Here is a 17504-nt window from a genome sequence, read left to right on the forward strand (position 1 = left end):
GCTCATTCCAGATTCCAAGGAGGAGAGTTCTGGATGCTGGAGTCGTGCTTTGACTGAGCAATCTGCAACCCGTAAAGGTGCCAGGAGCATATTATTTGAGACTGGGCAGAAACAACTCCATGGCAGTGGCCCTCCTGGCCACCACTCCATTCAAGTAGCCTTATTGACAAGGCTGGCCACATCAAGGTCTTTGCTTATTTCATTCCGACATGCAAGGAGGAATCGTTGCAAAAGTTGGCTCTCCGCCTGACGAGGTTGTGAGAGTTCTCATGCATTTTTGATGCTTGTTCACATTGTGAGATACTGATTAAAAAATTCATTTGTAACCCTTTGCTTCTCATGCAAAAGCCAACATTTGTTCAGAAAACAATGTGCCTTCTGTGCAGCATGTGGGGGTGAGATTGCATGAGAAAAGGAAGTCATAAACAAGCACACTTAATTTTCACAAGAAGCCTTTAAATGTGGGGAAATCTGTGACGTCATTGACCTTTTCTTTCCTCTTTGTGGAAATTATCAACTTGACTGCTTTGGGAATGATTGCAGCAGAAATACTGAAATACCTTGGGGATTAGGAAAATCTGGTGAGGAAGTGCACTAATAATAATAACAACAACTACAACTACTACAACTACAACTACAACTACTACTACTACTACTACTACTACTTAAAGTGCAAAAGACAAAGAGTGAATACCGTAAAAATACAATCCAGAGCGGAAGCGAAAACTGGCGAAAGAAGGCTCTCTCTCCATGGACAATTCCTGAGAAAAATTGAGAGCCAAATTGACAAAGAAAAAACATGGCTGTGGCTCACAAATGGGACTCGGAAAAAGGAGACAAAGGAGGGCCTGATTCTGGCGGCCCAAGAACAAGCCATTTGAACCAAGGCCATCAGAGCCAGAATTGGAAAGTCAACGACAGATCCCAAATGTAGACTCTGCAAGGAAGCAGGTGAAACAATACTTCCCATCCTCAGCTGCTGCAAGAAGATCGCGGACAGACTACAAGCAGAGGCACAACACCCTTGCTCAGGTGATTCATTGGAACTTGTTCCACAAACATGGAAATCGCTCTGAGTCCCCGTGGGGAGATAGAGCGGTATATAAATAAAGTTTTGTTGTTGTTGTTGTTGTATCTCCCTGAGAGGACTCAGGACTAATTACAGGACACACATAATACGGCAAACATTCAATGCCGTTATACAATTAACAAAGACAGACAGTACATAAACAGAGGCAAAGGCAAATGCAAGAGACTCCACTTAGGCAGAAAAAACGAAATGCAAAGATACAGAATGGGGGACAATGAGGCCTGGCTCGAGAGCAGGACATGTGAAAAAGATCTTGGAGTCCTTGTGGGGAGGAAGGGGAATAAATACCGTGTTTGATGTTTCAAACTTGAAGTGGACTCAGTTATTCAAGAAAGCTCAATCTGCCTAAAGAAAGAACCCAGCAGTTTCGCCCAGACATAGATAGCAGCACGTCAACGTTTTATTTTAAAGCGTCTGGGCGTAACGGCACAACTCCAGAGGACAGAAGCAGGATTCAAAACGATCTGAACAGATGAGAGAGATGATGGGCCAAAACTAACAAAATGAAGTTCAACAGGGACAAATGCAAGAGACTCCACTTAAGAAGAAAAAAGGAAATGCAAAGATACAGAATGGGGAACGATGAGGACTGGCTTGAGAGCAGGACGTGTGAAAAAGATATTGGAGTCCTCGTGGACAACAAGTTAAACATGATGTGGCGGCAAAAAAAGCCAGTGGGATTTTGGCCTGCATCAACAGGAGCCTAGTGTCTAGATCTAGGGAAGTCATGCTCCCCATGCTCTATTCCACTTTAGTTAGACCACACCTGGAATATTGTGTCCAATTCTGGGCACCACAATTCAAGAGAGGTATTGACAAGCTGGAATGTGTCCAGAGGAGGGCGACTAAAATGATCAAGGGTCTGGAGAACAAGCCCTATGAGGAGCGGCTTAAGGAGCTGGGCATGTTTAGCCTGAAGAAGAGAAGGCTAAGAGGAGATATGATAGCCATGTATCAATATGTGAGAGGAAGCCACAGGGAGGAGGAGGGAGCAAGCTTCCTTTCTGCTTCCCTGGAGACTAGGGAACAATGGAAGGATGGCTTCAAACTACAAGAGAGGAGATTCCAACTGAACATGAGGAAGAACTTCCTGACTGTGAGAGCCGTTCAGCAGTGGAACTCTCTGCCCCGGAGTGTGGTGGAGGCTCCTTCTTTGGAAGCTTTGAAACAGAGGCTGGATGGCCATCTGTCAGGGGTGATTTGAATGCAATATTCCTGCTTCTTGGCAGAATGGGGTTGGACTGGATGGCCCAGGAGGTCTCTTCCAGCTCTTTGATTCTATGATCCGTTTGGTGCCCTTCAAGGTGCCACACAGACGGTTGTTGCTGTTGTTGAGCCATGAAAGGGGGGCTCTGTCACCCTGTGATGAATTCCCCATTTGCCTAAATGCCTCCCCCAAATTCTCTCCTGCCTTGCCAAAGACAACATTGCTTGGGTTTTATAGAGGCTTTGAAACTGCTTCCCCGTAAAGGGCAATTTCTCACACTTCATTCGAGGCAAAGGAAGCAGGAGCAAGACTCATTCGTTTTTTATTGAGCTTTAATAGATTTCATCCCACTTCTTTGAATCCAGAGTTGGAATACAATATTGGAAACGGCGTATTAAAGTGTGTAAGGGTGTCAGCAACTGGGTTGTGTTGTGTGAGTCAAGGGAGCCAGCCTGTTGCTACAAGGCTCAGGGACAAATGCTTTGATTTGCCAAAAAGGAATAGGGAGGGAAAAATGTCGTGGGCCCTTTAAGACTCCTTAGTTTAGCTCTAATAATATCTATATCTATCTGTCTGTCTATCTATCTATCTATCTATCTATCTATCTATCTATCTATCATTCTATCTATCTATCTATCTATCATTCTATATCTATCTATCATCTATCTATCTATCTATCTATCTATCTATCTATCTATCATCTATCTATCTATCTATCTATCATTCTATCATTCTACCATTCTACCATTCTATATCTATCTATCATCTATCTATCTATCTATCTATCTATCTATCTATCTAATCTATATATCTAAAAATGCTCTGTGCATAATGAGTACCTTAAAAACAAAAGAACCAATTAATGAAATCACACCAAATTTGGCAACAAAACGTCTCTCAACACAAGGAGTGACCATCACTCAAAATATGATTTTGTCATTTGGGAGTTGTAGTTGCTGGGATTTATAGTTCACCTATAATCCAAGAACATTCTGAACTCCACCAATGATGGAATTGAATCAAACTTGGCACAAAGGACTCCCATGACCAACATGGGTATTGGTGGGCATTGACCTTGAGTTTGGGAGTTGTAGTTCACCTACATCCAGAGAGCACTGTGGACTCAAACAATGAGGAATCTGGACCAAACTTGGCACGAATACTCAATATGCCCAAATATAAACACAGATGGAGTTTGGGGAAAATAGACCTTGATATTTGGGAGTTGTAGTTGCTGGGATTTATAGTTCACCTATAATCAAATAGCATCCTGAACTCCACCAACGATGGAATTGAACGAAACTTGGCACACAGGACTCCCCTGACCAACGGAAAAAACTGGAAGGGTTTGATGGGCATTGACCTTGTGTTTGGGAGTTGTAGTTCACCTACATCTAGAGAGCACTGTGGACTCTAACAATGATGGATCTGGACCAAACTTGGCACAAATACTCAATATGCCCAAATATGAACACAGATGGAGTTTGGGGGAAATAGATCTTGACATTTGGGAGTTGTAGTTACTGGGATTTATAGTTCACCTAGGTGAAAAGCACATGTCTGTGTTTTAGATGGATGAGGGATCATGCTGGTTTCCCCTGTAATAGGCAGTAAGGGCACCTAGAGCTTCGGAGAGCTTCCGTTCAACCATCTCAAAGCTCCCTGCTTGAGCAGTGATGGCACGATCATCAGCATAGATGAAACTCTCTGTCCCTTCTGGCAGTGGCTGGTCATTTGTGTAGATGTTGAACATGGATGGAGCAAGCACGCTCCCCTGAGGCAGGCCGTTCTTCTGTTTCCGCCGTCTGCTTCTCTGGCCCTGGAACTCAACAAAAAAGCTCCTGTTTTGTAGCAGGTTTCCTATGAGGCAAGTGAGATGGTAGTCCTTTGTGATATTATACAATTTTCTCAGGAGGAGGCAGTGGTTTATGGTATCATAAGCTGCTCCTGTGATCTGCTGCCTTTCAAAGCCATCTTCTATGTGCTGAGTCAGGTTCAGCACTTGCAATGTGCAGCTTTTGCCTTTCCTGAAGCCAGCTTGCTGTGGGATCAGACAGGGGTCTATTTTTTCCATAATTCTATGCAAAATAAGGCTCTCCAGAACTTTGTAAGGACTGCATGACATGAGCAGGCATGGGAAAACTTCAGCCCTCTAGGTGTTTTGGACTTAGGAAGTTAGGAAATATTACTTAGGAAGTTAGGAAATATTACTTAGGAAGTTAGGAATTATTACTTAGGAAGTTAGGAAATATTACTTAGGAAGTTAGGAATTATTACTTAGGAAGTTAGGAAATATTACTTAGGAAGTTAGGAATTATTACTTAGGAAGTTAGGAATTATTACTTAGGAAGTTAGGAAATATTACTTAGGAAGTTAGGAAATATTACTTAGGAAGTTAGGAAATACTACATTGGTTCATGTATATATATAGATTTATATTGTTGCTCTTTTTTGTCTTGAAGATGCCCATAACTTCCTTAACCACCACATTTGCTGAGATCTGGATGGTTCCACTTATTGAAGGGTCTTCTTCTTTCCCCACTCCTCCCTCCCTCTCCTTTCTTCCTTCTCTCAGGCGGAAAGCAGCGAAGCGCCCAAAGACACAGCTTCAGCCCCCAAGTGCCCCCCGGCCCCCGCCCACCACAGCAACAGCAGCAGCAGCCCCATGGAGCAGGTGCCCAATGGAGACGTGGAGGCGGGCAGCCCTGAGAAGGCCACCACTGCCGCTACCACCACCGCAGAGCCCAAGGGCCGTCCAAGGAGTGAGAGCGAGCCCAGCGCTCTTCCGGAGAGGGAGACCGGGCGGGCCCTGGAAAATGGCCGCTGCTGCACCCCCAAGGACAGCCCCGAGGCCCCTGCCTCAGAAGGTGAGCCCGGAAGCGCCGGGGATGGGATGGGATGGAATGGGGTGCGTGTGTAGGGTTGAGTCAACCTCTTGCAAAATGGAAGCAACCTGGCATTTGGACATGGCTGCCCATAACGCCCCCAACGCCCCATTTGGGGTTAATTTCATTTTGGAAGGAAGTACAGACAGTCCCCAAGTTATCTCCTTCCTTTTTCCTTTTCTTCTTTTCCTCCCTCCCTTTCCTCCTTCTTTCCCTTTCTTCATTTCCTTCCCCTTCATTTCCTTTCCTCCCTCCTTTCTTTACCCCCTCCTTTCTTTCCCTCCTTCCTTCCTTCCTTCCTTCCTTCCTTCCTTCCTTCCTTCCTTCCTTCCTTCTCCTTCCTTCCTCCCTCCTTCCCTTCCTGTCCCTCCTTCTTTCTTTTCCTTCCTTCTCTTCTTTCCCTCCCTCCCTTCCTTTTTCCTTCCTTCCTTCCTGTCCCTCCTTCCTTTTGCCTTTCCTTCTTTTCCTCCCTCCCTCCCTCCCTTTCCTCCTTCTTTCCCTTTCTTCATTTCATTCCCCTTCATTTCCTTCCCTCCCTCCTTTCTTCACCCCCTCCTTTCTTTCCCCCCTTCCTTCCTTCCTTCCTTCCTTCCTTCCTTCCTTCTCCTTCCTTCCTTCCTTCCTTCCTTCCTTCCTTCCTTCCTTCCTTCCTTCCTGTCCCTCCTTCTTTCTTTTCCTTCCTTCCCTTCTTTCCCTCCCTCCCTTCCTTTTTCCTTCCTTCCTTCCTGTCCCTCCTTCCTTTTTCCTTTCCTTCTTTTCCTTCCTCCCTCCCTCCCCTCCTTCTTTCCCTTTCTTCATTTCATTCCCCATCATTTCCTTCCCTCCCTCCTTTCTTCACCCCTCCTTTCCTTCCTTCCTTCCTTCCTTCCTTCCTTCCTTCTTCTTCCTCCCTCCCTTCCTGTCCCTCCTTCTTTCTTTTCCTTCCTTCCCTCCCTCCCTTCCTTCCTGTCCCTCCTTCCTTTTTCCTTTCCTTCTTTTCCTTCCTCCTTCCCTTTCCTCCTTCTTTTCCTTTCTTCATTTCATTCCCCCTCATTTCCCTCCCTCCTTTCTTCACCCCCTCCTTTCTTTCCCTCCTTCCTTCCTTCCTTCCTTCTCCTCCCTCCCTCCATTCCTGTCCCTCCTTCTTTCTTTTCCTTCCTTCCCTTCTTTCTCTCCCTCCCTTCCTTTTTCCTTCCTTACTTCCTGTCCCTCCATCCTTCCTTCTTCCTTTCCTTCTTTCTATGTATGATATAAATACAATATTAAATGGAAGGGACAGTCAAGAAGTAACGAGAGAAGGAGGGAAAGAGGGAAGGAAGGAAGGAGGCAGGGAAAAAAGGAAAGAAAGAAAGATAGAGAAGCAAGGAAGGAGAGAAGGAAATAAAAAAGTAAAAGAAAAAAGAGAGGGAAGGAAGGAGAGAAGGAACGAAAGATAGGGAAGGAAGGAAGGAGAGAAGGAACGAAAGATAAGTAAGTAAGTAAGGAAGGAAGGAAGGAAGGAGAGAAGGAACGAAAGATAGGGAAGGATGGAAGGAGAGAAGGAATGAAAGATAAGTAAGTAAGTAAGTAAGGAAGGAAGGAAGGAAGGAAGGATGTAACCAAAGAGCAAAGAAAGGGAGGAAAGAAACAGGTAGAGATGGAAGAAAGATGAGAGATAGGGAAAGAAAAAGAGGAAAGGAAGGAAAGAGGGAAGGGAGGAGAGAAAGAGGGAGGGAAGGTTGGCCACAGCAATGCGTGGCGGGTACAGCTAGTGAATAATACAAATATTATAATAATACACTGGATTGAAATTGAATCCAGACAAGACAGAGGTCCTCCTGGTCAGTCGAAAGGCCGAACAGTCGATAGGGTTACAGCCTGGGGTTACACTCCCCCTGAAGACGCATGGGCAAACTTGGGCCCTCCAGAGGTTCTGGACTCCAACTCCAGTAGGCTGTTAGGAATTGTGGGACTTGAAATCCAAAACACCTGGAGGGCCAAAGTTTGCCCATGCCTGGGTTACCTTTTGCATAATTGTTAAAATAGAATTTAGGGTAATGGTAAAGGTTTTTCCCTGACATGAAGTCCAGTCGTGTCCGACTCTGGGACTCGGGTGCTCATCTCCATTTCTAAGCTGAAGAGCCGGCGTTGTCCGTAGACACCTCCAAGATCATGTGGCCAGCATGACTGCATGGAGCGCTGTTACCTTCCCGCCAGAGTGGTACCTACTCACATTTGCATGTTAGGTTGGCAGGAGCTGGAGCTAACAGCGGGAGCTCAACCCTTTCCCTGGATTCGAAGCTATGACCTTTTGGTTAGCAAGTTTAGCAGTTCAGCGGTTTAACCCGCTGCACCAATGGGGGGGGGGCTCCTTTAAAATAGAATTAATTTTCATATTAAAGCAGATCTTATTAAAGCAGACCACATCTGGAATACTGTATCCAATTCTGGGCACCACAACTGACTCTAAGGATGGTGACTAAAAGGATGAAGGATCTGGAGAACAAGCCCTATGAGGAGCGGCTTAAAGAGCTGGGCATGTTTAGCCTGAAGAAGAGAAGGCTGAGAGGAGACATGATAAGGGCCATGTATAAATATGTGAGGGAAGTCAAAGGGAGGAGGGAGCGGATCAAGGGTCTGGAGAACAAGCCCTATGAGGAGCGGCTTAAAGAGCTGGGCATGTTTAGCCTGAAGAAGAGAAGGCTGAGAGGAGACATGATAGCCATGTATAAATATGGGAGGGGAAGTCCTAGGGAGGAGGGAGCAAGCTTCCTTTCTGCTTCCCTGGAGACTAGGAAGGGAGCCATGGCTTCAAACTACAAGAAAGGAGATTCCATCTGAACATGAGGAAGAACTTCCTGACTGTGAGAGCTGTTCAGCAGTGGAACTCTCTGCTCTGGAGTGTGGTGGAGGCTCCTTCTTTGGAGGCTTTGAAGCAGAGGCTGTATGGCCATCTGTCGGGGGTGCTTTGAAGGTGATTTTCCTGCTTCTTGGCAGAATGGGTTTGGACTGGATGGCCCAGGAGGTCTCTTCCAACTCTTTGATTCTATGATTCTATGGAGCAATGGCTTCAAACAGCAAGAAAGGAGATTCTACCTGAACATGAGAAAGAACTCAGTTCTTGTGGGTTTTTTTTGGGCTATATGGCCATGTTCTAGAGGCATTTCTCCTGACGTTTCGCCTGCATCTATGGCAAGCATCCTCAGACGTGAGGTCTGCTGGAGCTGGGAAAAAAGGGGGTTTATATATCTGTGGAATGACCAGGGTGAGACAAAAGGCTTTTGTAAGTTGGGCTAGGTGTGAATGTTTCAACTGACCACCTTGATTAGCATACAATGGGCTGACTGTGCCTGGAGCAAACTCTTCTTGAAAGGTGATTAGATGTCCCTGCCTGTTTTTCTCCCTGCTGTGAGAAAGAAAGAACTTCCTGAGTGTGAGAGCTGTTCAGCAGTGGAACTCTCTGCTCTGGAGTGTGGTGGAGGCTCCTTCTTTGGAGGCTTTGAAGCAGAGGCTGGATGGCCATCTGTCAAGGGTGCTTTGAAGGCAATTTTCCTGCTTCTTGGCAGAATGGGGTTGGACTGGATGGCTCATGAAGTCTCATCCAACTCTAGGTTTCTATGAGATCACATTTGAGCAAAATAATACAATTTAGAAGATACAAAACTTTTAGCAGCAGTTAAGTTAAAATGGTTCTGCACCCCATACTTTCTGTTGGAATCCAAAGATTTTGTGGGACCTCTTGTGTGGGAAAGCCACAGCTGGCCTGTGCTGTGGCTCATTGGCCATTTCTTGGGCATGCGCCACAGACCCTCTCCTCCCTCTGCAGTTTTGGGCATTTCGGGCTTTTGCTCAAGGCTCTGTTTACAAAGTCAGCGGGTGTATAAATAGATGCAGTGGCTTAAAAAAGGATAGCCAAAGGAAGTCGGGGCAGCAGAAATGTCTAGGAAGGAACATTAAAAATAACCTCTCCAGCCTCTGGCTGGCACTGCGTGTGTGGCATCCCAGGATTCCAAGGGAGCTTTGTGTGCAACTGAGGACAAACAGTGTCCTATTCCACGCACCCCTAAGCACTGCTGGCATTGCCCGCTTTGCAAAAGACACACAAACCAAGACTCTCGTAATGCCATAGGGCTGCTCTTCCCCATTTTGGCTGTGTCCAGAGGGATTCACTGTGATGTTGCCCATCCCTTTTTGGACTCTTGAAAGCGAGGCTGTGTCGACCCCATTTGTTTACCCCTGAAACAGTCCTCCGGTCATGATTTCATGGGTTCTTTGAAGTAGAAGGGCCTGAAAAGTGGATGTTGAAGATCCTGGAGTAGATCATGGAGGAGGCAGCTGGCAATCCCTTAGAAAGGAATGCTGTGATCACTCAAAGTCAGCATGGATCCCCCAAAAACAAGTCATGCCAGACTCACCTTATCTCTTTCTTGAATAGAGTTACAAGCTGGGTAGATGCAGGGTTCCGTCCTGGGCCCGGTCCTGCTCAGGATCTTCATTCATGACTGAGATGAAGGGTTAGAAGGCAGGATCATCAAGTTTGCAGACGACACCAAATTGGGAGGGAGAGCCAATACTCCAGAGGACAGGAGCAGGATTCAAAGGGATCTTGACAGATTAGAGAGATGAAGGGCCAAAATTAACAAAATGAAGTTCAACAGGGACAAATGCAAGATACTCCACTTAGGCAGAAAAAATGAAATGCAAAGATACAGAATGGGGGACGCCTGGCTCGAGAGCAGTCCGTGTGAAAAAGATCTTGGAGTCCTCGTGGACAACAAGTTAAACATGAGCCAGGAATGTGATGTGGCAGCAAAAAAAGCCAATGGGATTTTGGCCTGCATCAAGAGGAGCCTAGTGTCTAGATCTAAGGAAGTAATGCTACCCCTCTATTCTGCTTTGGTTAGACCACATTTGGAATACTGTGTCCAATTCTGGGCACCACAATTCAAGAGAGATATTGACAAGCTGGAATGTGTCCAGAGGAGGGCGACTAAAATGATCAAGGGTCTGGAGAACAAGCCCTATGAGGAGTGGCTTAAGGAACTGGGCATGTTTAGCCTGAGGAAGAGAAGGCTGAGGGGGGATATGATAGCCATGTATAAATATGTGAGAGGAAGCCACAGGGAGGAGGGAGCAAGCTTGTTTTCTGCTTCCTTGGAGACTAGGACGCGGAACAATGGCTTCAAACTACAAGAGAGGAGATTCCATCTGAACATGAGGAAGAACTTCCTGACTGTGAGAGCCGTTCAGCAGTGGAACTCTCTGCCCCGGAGTGTGGTGGAGGCTCCTTCTTTGGAAGCTTTTAAGCAGAGGCTGGATGGCCATCTGTCAAGGGTGATTTGAATGCAATATTCCTGCTTCTTGGCAGAATGGGGTTGGACTGGATGGCCCATCAGGTCTCTTCCAACTCTAGGATTCTAGGATTCTATGAGTCTTGTAATGCCATAGGGCTGCTCTTCCCCGTTTGGGCTGTGTCCAGAGGGATTCGCTGTGATGTTGCCCATCTCTTTTTGGACTCTTGAAAGCGAGGCTGTGTCGACCCCATTCGTTTACCCCTGGAACAGTCCTCCGGTCATGATTTCATGGGTTCTTTGAAGTAGAAGGGCCTGAAAAGTGGATGTTGCTAGAGTAGATCATGGAGGAGGCAGCTGGCAATCCCTTAGAAAGGAATGCTGTGATCACTCAAAGTGAGCATGGATTCCCCAAAAATAAGTAATGCCAGACTCGCCTTATCTCTTTCTTGGATAGAGTTACAAGCAGGGAGTGCCGTGGATGTCGCCCCTCTCCAATGCCAGGAATACAGCTTAATGGTGGAACATTAGAAAACATGGACCATTTCCGTTACCTTGGAAATCACCTCTCCACAAAAGTCAACATTGACACCGAAATGCAACACTGCCTGAGCAGCATTTATCGAAAACATTAATCCAAGGCATGAGTATGTTGTTGTTGTTCATTCGTTCAGTCGTCTCCGACTCTTCGTGACCTCATGGACCAGCCCACGCCAGAGCTCCCTGTCGGCCGTTACCACCCCCAGCTCCCTCAAGGTCAGTCCAGTCACTTCAAGGATGCCATCCATCCATCTTGCCCTTGGTCGGCCCCTCTTCCTTTTGCCTTCCACTTTCCGCAGCATCATTCCCTTCTCTAGGCTTTCCTGTCTCCTCATGATGTGACCAAAGTACTTCAACTTTCCCTCTAGTCTCCTTCCCTCCAATGAGCAGCCGGGCTTTATTTCCTGGAGGATGGACTGGTTGGATCTTCTCGCAGTCCAAGGCACTCTCAGAACTTTCCTCCAACACCACAGCTCAAAAGCATCTCTCTTCCTTCGCTCAGCCTTCCCTAAGGTCCAGCTCTCACATCCGTAGGTTACTACAGGAAATACCATGGCTTTGACTAGGCGGATCTTTGTTGCCAGTCTGATGTCTCTACTCTTTACTAAGGCATGAGTATGCAATCATAAAATACAGGAAATCAACATCACGAAATAAGAAATACTTAAGCATGAATCTTCCAAGCAAGGTTTCCATGAAACAAGGACAAGAACTTAACTTGATTCTAAACCAGGGGTCCTCAAACTAAGGTCTGGGGGCCGGATATGGCCCTCCAAGGTCAACCTAAGTCTGAAACGAAGTCCAAAGAAGGAGCCTCCACTACCCACCCTCCTCTCTGCCCTGGAGGCTGGGTGGCCATCTGTCTGGGGTGCTTTGAATGAGATTTTCCTGCTTCTTGGCAGAAAGGGGTTGGATTGGATGGCCCACCAGGTCTCTTCCAACTCTAGGGTTCTATGATTCTATGACTTGAAAGCATACAATAACAACAATCCTAACTCATCAGCCCAAAGCAGGTCCACACTTCCCATTGAAAGACTAATAAGTTTATATTTGTTATGATTCTTCTTTATTTTAATTATTGTATTATTTTAAAGTGGGTTTTTTTGCACTACAAATAAGATCTGTGCAGTGTGCATAGGAATTCATTCATGCTTTTTTCAAATCATAATCCGGCCCTCCAACAGTTTGAGGGACCGTGACCTGGCCCTTTGTTTAAACAGTTTGAGGACCCCTGTTCTAAACGATGCTTCATCTGGCTACATTTCCCATACTTGGAACTTTTATCCCCTCGTTAAGCTATTCCACGCCCTCAGAAATTGGTTTCGCTTTAATTGAGACTCCCTTATCTTTTTCTGTCAGAGCCTGGCAGAACGCCGAAGGCACTGTTCGGCCTGCCTGTTTTGACTAATCTCCTGCCGTCTATCTATTTGCTCATTAACTTCAAACTACAAGAAAGGAGATTCCATCTGAACATGAGGAAGAACTTCCTGACTGTGAGAGCCGTTCAGCAGTGGAACTCTCTGCCCCGGAGTGTGGAGGAGGCTCCTTCTTTGGAAGCTTTGAAACAGAGGCTGGATGGCCATCTGTCGGGGGTGATTTGATTGCAATATTTCTGCTTCTTGGCAGGGGGTTGGACTGGATGGCCCAGGAGGTCTCTTTCAACTCTTTGATTCTATGATTCTGCGGATGCTGAGTTGTTTTCAAGCCCCAAATCCTGGGAACTCTCTGGTAGCAATTCAAGGAGTACACCATCACCCTCACACCCTTCAGGGACATTCTCATGGGAAACTACACTTTGAACAGTGGTCTCCAGGTCATTCTCTGCATCAGTCTCATTGACCAAACCATTGCCATCTTGAAACTGATTGACATCACTCCCCACATCCAAAGCATCCTGATCCTGAAACACAATCACAGGCTGAGCTCCAACACAAACCTCTTTACCTGGAATAAGACTGTGTCCAATTCTGTGCCAACAGTTCAAAAGAGATACTGACTTTAAACTTCAAAAGAGATACTGACTTTAAGACACACCTCAGAGGGAGTCATGGTTTCCCTCACAGGGATTATTCATGATCTCCAGATGTTTGACCCTCTGAGTCTTCCTCTCCCTCTGGACTCCTTCCAGTTTAGAGTCCAGAGGGAGAGGGAGACTCAGAGGGTCAAACGATTGGAGATAGAATCCTAGAATCAAAGAGTTGGAAGAGACCTCCTGGGCCATCCAGTCCAACCCCATTCTGCCAAGAAGCAGGAATATTGCATTCAAATCACCCCTGACAGATGGCCATCCAGCCTCTGCTTAAAAGCTTCCAAAGAAGGAGCCTCCACCACACTCTGGGGCAGAGAGTTCCACTGCTGAACGGCTCTCACAGTCAGGAAGTTCTTCCTCATGTTCAGATGGAATCTCCTCTCTTGTAGTTTGAAGCCATTGGTCCACGTCCTAGTCTCCAGGGAAGCAGAAAGGAAGCTTGCTCCCTCCTCCTCCCTGTGGCTTCCTCTCACATATTTATACATGGCTATCATGTCTCCTCTCAGCCTTCTCTTCTTCAGGCTAAACATGCCCAGCTCCTTAAGCCGCTCCTCATAGGGCTTGTTCTCCAGACCTTTTATCATTTTAGTCGCTCTCCTCTGGACACATTCCAGCTTGTCAATATCTCTCTTGAATTGTGGTGCCCAGAATTGGACACAATATTCCAGGTGTGGTCTAACCAAAGCGGAATAGAGCATGGGGAGCATTACTTCCTTAGATCTAGACACTATGCTCCTCTTGATGCAGGCCAAAATCCCATTGGCTTTTTTTGCCGCCACATCACATTGTTGGCTCATGTTTAACTTGTTGTCCACGAGGACTCCAAGATCTTTTTCACACGTCCTGCTCTCGAGCCAGGCATTGTCCCCCATTCTGTCTCTTTGCATTTCGTTTTTCCTGCCAAAGTGGAGTATCTTGCATTTGTCACTGTTGAACTTCATTTTGTGAGTTTTGGCCCATGGTCTCCGAGGGAGACCATGACTCCCTCTGAGGTGTGTCTTAAAAAACAAGGCTGTCCAGCCTGCAGAAGAGAAGGGTGAGAGGAGACGGGAGGAGCCGCGTATAAATATGTGAAAGGGTCTCCTAAGGGGTCCCAGTCCCACTTGGCCACCAGCCCAAGACTTTCGTGGCTTTGGTTGCTGGCCATGTCTCTGCAAGAGAGAGAATGACGTGGGAGCAGGAAGGGGCATTGTGCCAAGGAGAAGGCAGATGGGAAGGCTAGCGTGGGGTGTGTGCCTGAAGCCTGGCTGAGCACCAAAAGGACCCTTGCTTGGTGGCTTCGGGGTGGAGGATCAGGCTCCCCCTCTTCTAAATAAAAACTTGTGCCAGGGAAGATTTCCTTGGAGGTCAGTGTAGTTTTGAGGTGGCCAGAAATGTTGCAAAGAATAGGCTTGGGCGATCAAGAAAAAAATTGGTTCTAAACTCGTTTCGTTTCTAGGGTGCGCTAGCGTTTCAAAATTCTGAGGACTTCCGAAATTTAAGATTTCAAAATTTCAAAATTTCGTAAATTACGAATCAATTCGTTAATGGCAGACGCAATTGCGCAATATGCTAAAAAAAACCTCCAAATGGGACAGGGGGAACTTCTGAAGCTTCCCCCTCCCTCTGTTGTTGACTGTTGGTGGGATAAAACAAACAACAACTATATTATATTATATTATATTATATTATATTATATTATATTATATTATATTGTTGTATATTATATTATAATATTATTATATTATATTATTGTATATTATTATATTATATATTATTATATTATATTATTGTATATTATTATATTATATATTATTATATTATATATATTATATTATATTATTATGTTATATTATATTATATTATAATAATATATTATATTATTATATTATAATATAATACATTATATTATATTATTATAATATTATTATATTATATTATATTATTATTATATTATATTATACAATTATAATATAATATAATAATATAGTAATAAAATATATAATAATATAATATAATATATACAATACTATAATATAATAGTATTATAATAATATAATATAATATATTATTATATTATATATTATATTATAGTTTTGTATATTAGAGTGAGGCAAGAAGAAGCATGAGGAAAGAGGAGGGAAGCAGCAGAGCAAAGGGACCGGAAGTGGGATAAATGCGAGATTGTAAAACTTGCACCAGACATACGAAAATGATTACGAAATAATTACGAAAATTGGAAAAATTGTTTTGATTCTTAATTACTCCTCACACTATTCCTGCATGGTTCGATATTGGATCGTAAGCTAATTTAAATACGAATTAATAACAAATTACGAAATTAATGAACTGGATCGCCCAAGCCTAGCAAAGAATGCTTGGCTTCCAACAGCCTTGGAAGGGGAACCGTTGTCATCAAAGGGACTTCCCAAGTTCTGGTGGAACCTAAAATCCCGTTCCTGGGAGAACCATCCCTGCTTCCTTCTCAGAAAGGCAACCTTCCCTGTATATTTGTGTCCAAATGGAGCTGCATTTCAGTCCTTTGGGATGAAGGTATCCTCCCCTGAGTGGCTGTGATGCCATCTCCGTTCACCCTCCCGCCTTGCCCCCTCCCCACAAGCCCCTTCCTCCCTCTGGGTGGGACTGGGAGGAATTTTCCTTGGTGGGGCAGAGAGGAGCCGAGCGGCCAGGCTCCGTTCCCAGGGAGCTTAGGTTTCCTGCTGGCGGGGCGCCGGGTGGTGCCGAAGAGAAGGGAAGGGAATGGAAGGAGGGGGCGGTGGTCTTGCACTCACTCACTCTCTCACTCGCTGAATTTGGGCCAAGAGTTCCTCTCCCTTCGTTGGGTGGGAAGGGGCTGCCGCCAGCAGGCAGAGAGGGAAGCGCTCAAGCAAAGGAAGGAGGGAGGAGAAGGGGCAAGTCGCATTGAGGGGGCTCGGGGAGCTCTATGTTGCACAGCAAGCGGATCTTAGCCACGTCCCATGCACAAGACACATAGACAAGAGTAGAAATGAACAGAAAAAACACTTTACTCTTACTTTGACTTGACTTAGGTGATCCCTCGTAGTCCGAGGATGATGGTCCTCCAAGTTCGGTGACCTGGGGGTGGGTTCATAGGTGGCTGTGGAGCCCTATTCTTGATCTGCATCTTCTCCCGCAGTGAGGGCATAAGTTTCCAGGTGTGAGGCGGTCTCGGTCGGAGCTGGCTTGATGCGCCTTCCTCTTTGGCTCGTTTCTCTCTTTCACCCTCCATTCCTGCCTCTTCAAATTCTGCAGCACTGCTGGTCACAGCTGACCTCCAACTGGAGCGTTCAAGAGCCAAGGCTTCCCAGTTCTCAGTGTCTATGCCAGAGTTTTTAAGGTTGGCTTTGAGCCCATCTTTCAATCTCTTTTCCTGCCCAACAACATTCCGTTTTCCATTCTTGAGTTCGGAGTAGAGCAACTGCTTTGGGAGACGGTGGTCGGGCATCCGGACAATGTGGCCGGTCCAAGGGAGTTGATGGTGGAGGACCATGGCTTCAATGCTGGTGGTTTTTGCTTCTTCCAGCACGCTGATGTTTCCCCGCCTGTCTTCTCAAGAGATTTGCAGGATTTTCCGGAGGCAGCGCTGATGGAATCATTCCAGGAGTTGCATGTGACGTCTGTAGACAGTCCACATTTCACAGGCGTATAGCAGGGTTGGGAGGCAATGGCTTTATAAACAAGCACCCTACAGATGTTTCGGTCCTCAATCACTCTGTGCTTCATTTGGAAGAATACTGCACTCCCAGAACTCAGGCGGTGTTGTATTTCAGTGTCAATGTTGTCAGTGTCTTCCAGCACACTGACATTTGCCTTTCTGTCTTCCTGAGAGATTTGCAGGATTTTTCGGAGGCAGGAATCGTCCCAGGAGTTGCATGTGACGTCTGTAGACAGTCCACTTTTCGCAGGCGTATAGCAGGGTTGGGAGGACAATAGCTTTATAAACAAGCACCTTGGTATCCCTGCGGATGTCCCGGTCCTCAAACACTCTCTCCTTGTCTAAGAAACCCCAGAAGGACTCATGGGGTTGCCTCATACCCAGAGACAGCCCAAAGGCACAACACACACACAAGATCTGGCTTTGGTCCCATTGTGGGCCACGGTTGCCACAATCTGGGAGTAGCTCAAAAACCACTGGACGACCTTGATTAGCATTTGATGGCCTGGAAGTGCTAATCAAGGTGATTAGTTGAAACATTCACACCTAGCTCCAACAGACAAGAGTCCTTTGTCCCACCCCGGTCCTTCCACAGATATATAAACCCTTTTCCTAGTTCCAACAGACCTCACTACCTCTGAGGATGCTTGCCATAGATGCAGGCGAAACGTCAGGAGGGAATGCCTCTAGACCATGGCCATATAGCCTAAAAAAACCTACAACAACCCAGTGATTCCGGCCATGAAAGCCTTCGACAATACATTATTATTATTATTATTATTATTATTATTATTATTATTACTTATTTCTATGCCGCCTTTCTCCAGCAGACCCCAAGGCGGCTCACAA

At 45.8% G+C, this 17504-nt stretch overlaps 1 protein-coding gene across 4 annotated transcripts in view; it reads left to right on the top strand.

Moving 5' to 3' along the window:
- DNMT3A (DNA methyltransferase 3 alpha) overlaps positions 1-17504 on the top strand; it is a 229665-nt gene that overhangs the window by 81301 nt on the left and 130860 nt on the right. For all 4 annotated transcript variants that reach the window (XM_067470891.1, XM_067470997.1, XM_067470943.1 and 1 more), the window contains exon 4: positions 4873-5164. In XM_067470891.1, coding sequence (XP_067326992.1) covers positions 4873-5164 — 292 coding nt within the window. The remainder of the gene's footprint in view (positions 1-4872; positions 5165-17504) is intronic.

The sequence above is a fragment of the Anolis sagrei genome, chromosome 1, assembly GCF_037176765.1.
Source record: "Anolis sagrei isolate rAnoSag1 chromosome 1, rAnoSag1.mat, whole genome shotgun sequence".
Taxonomy (NCBI): Eukaryota; Metazoa; Chordata; class Lepidosauria; order Squamata; family Dactyloidae; genus Anolis; species Anolis sagrei.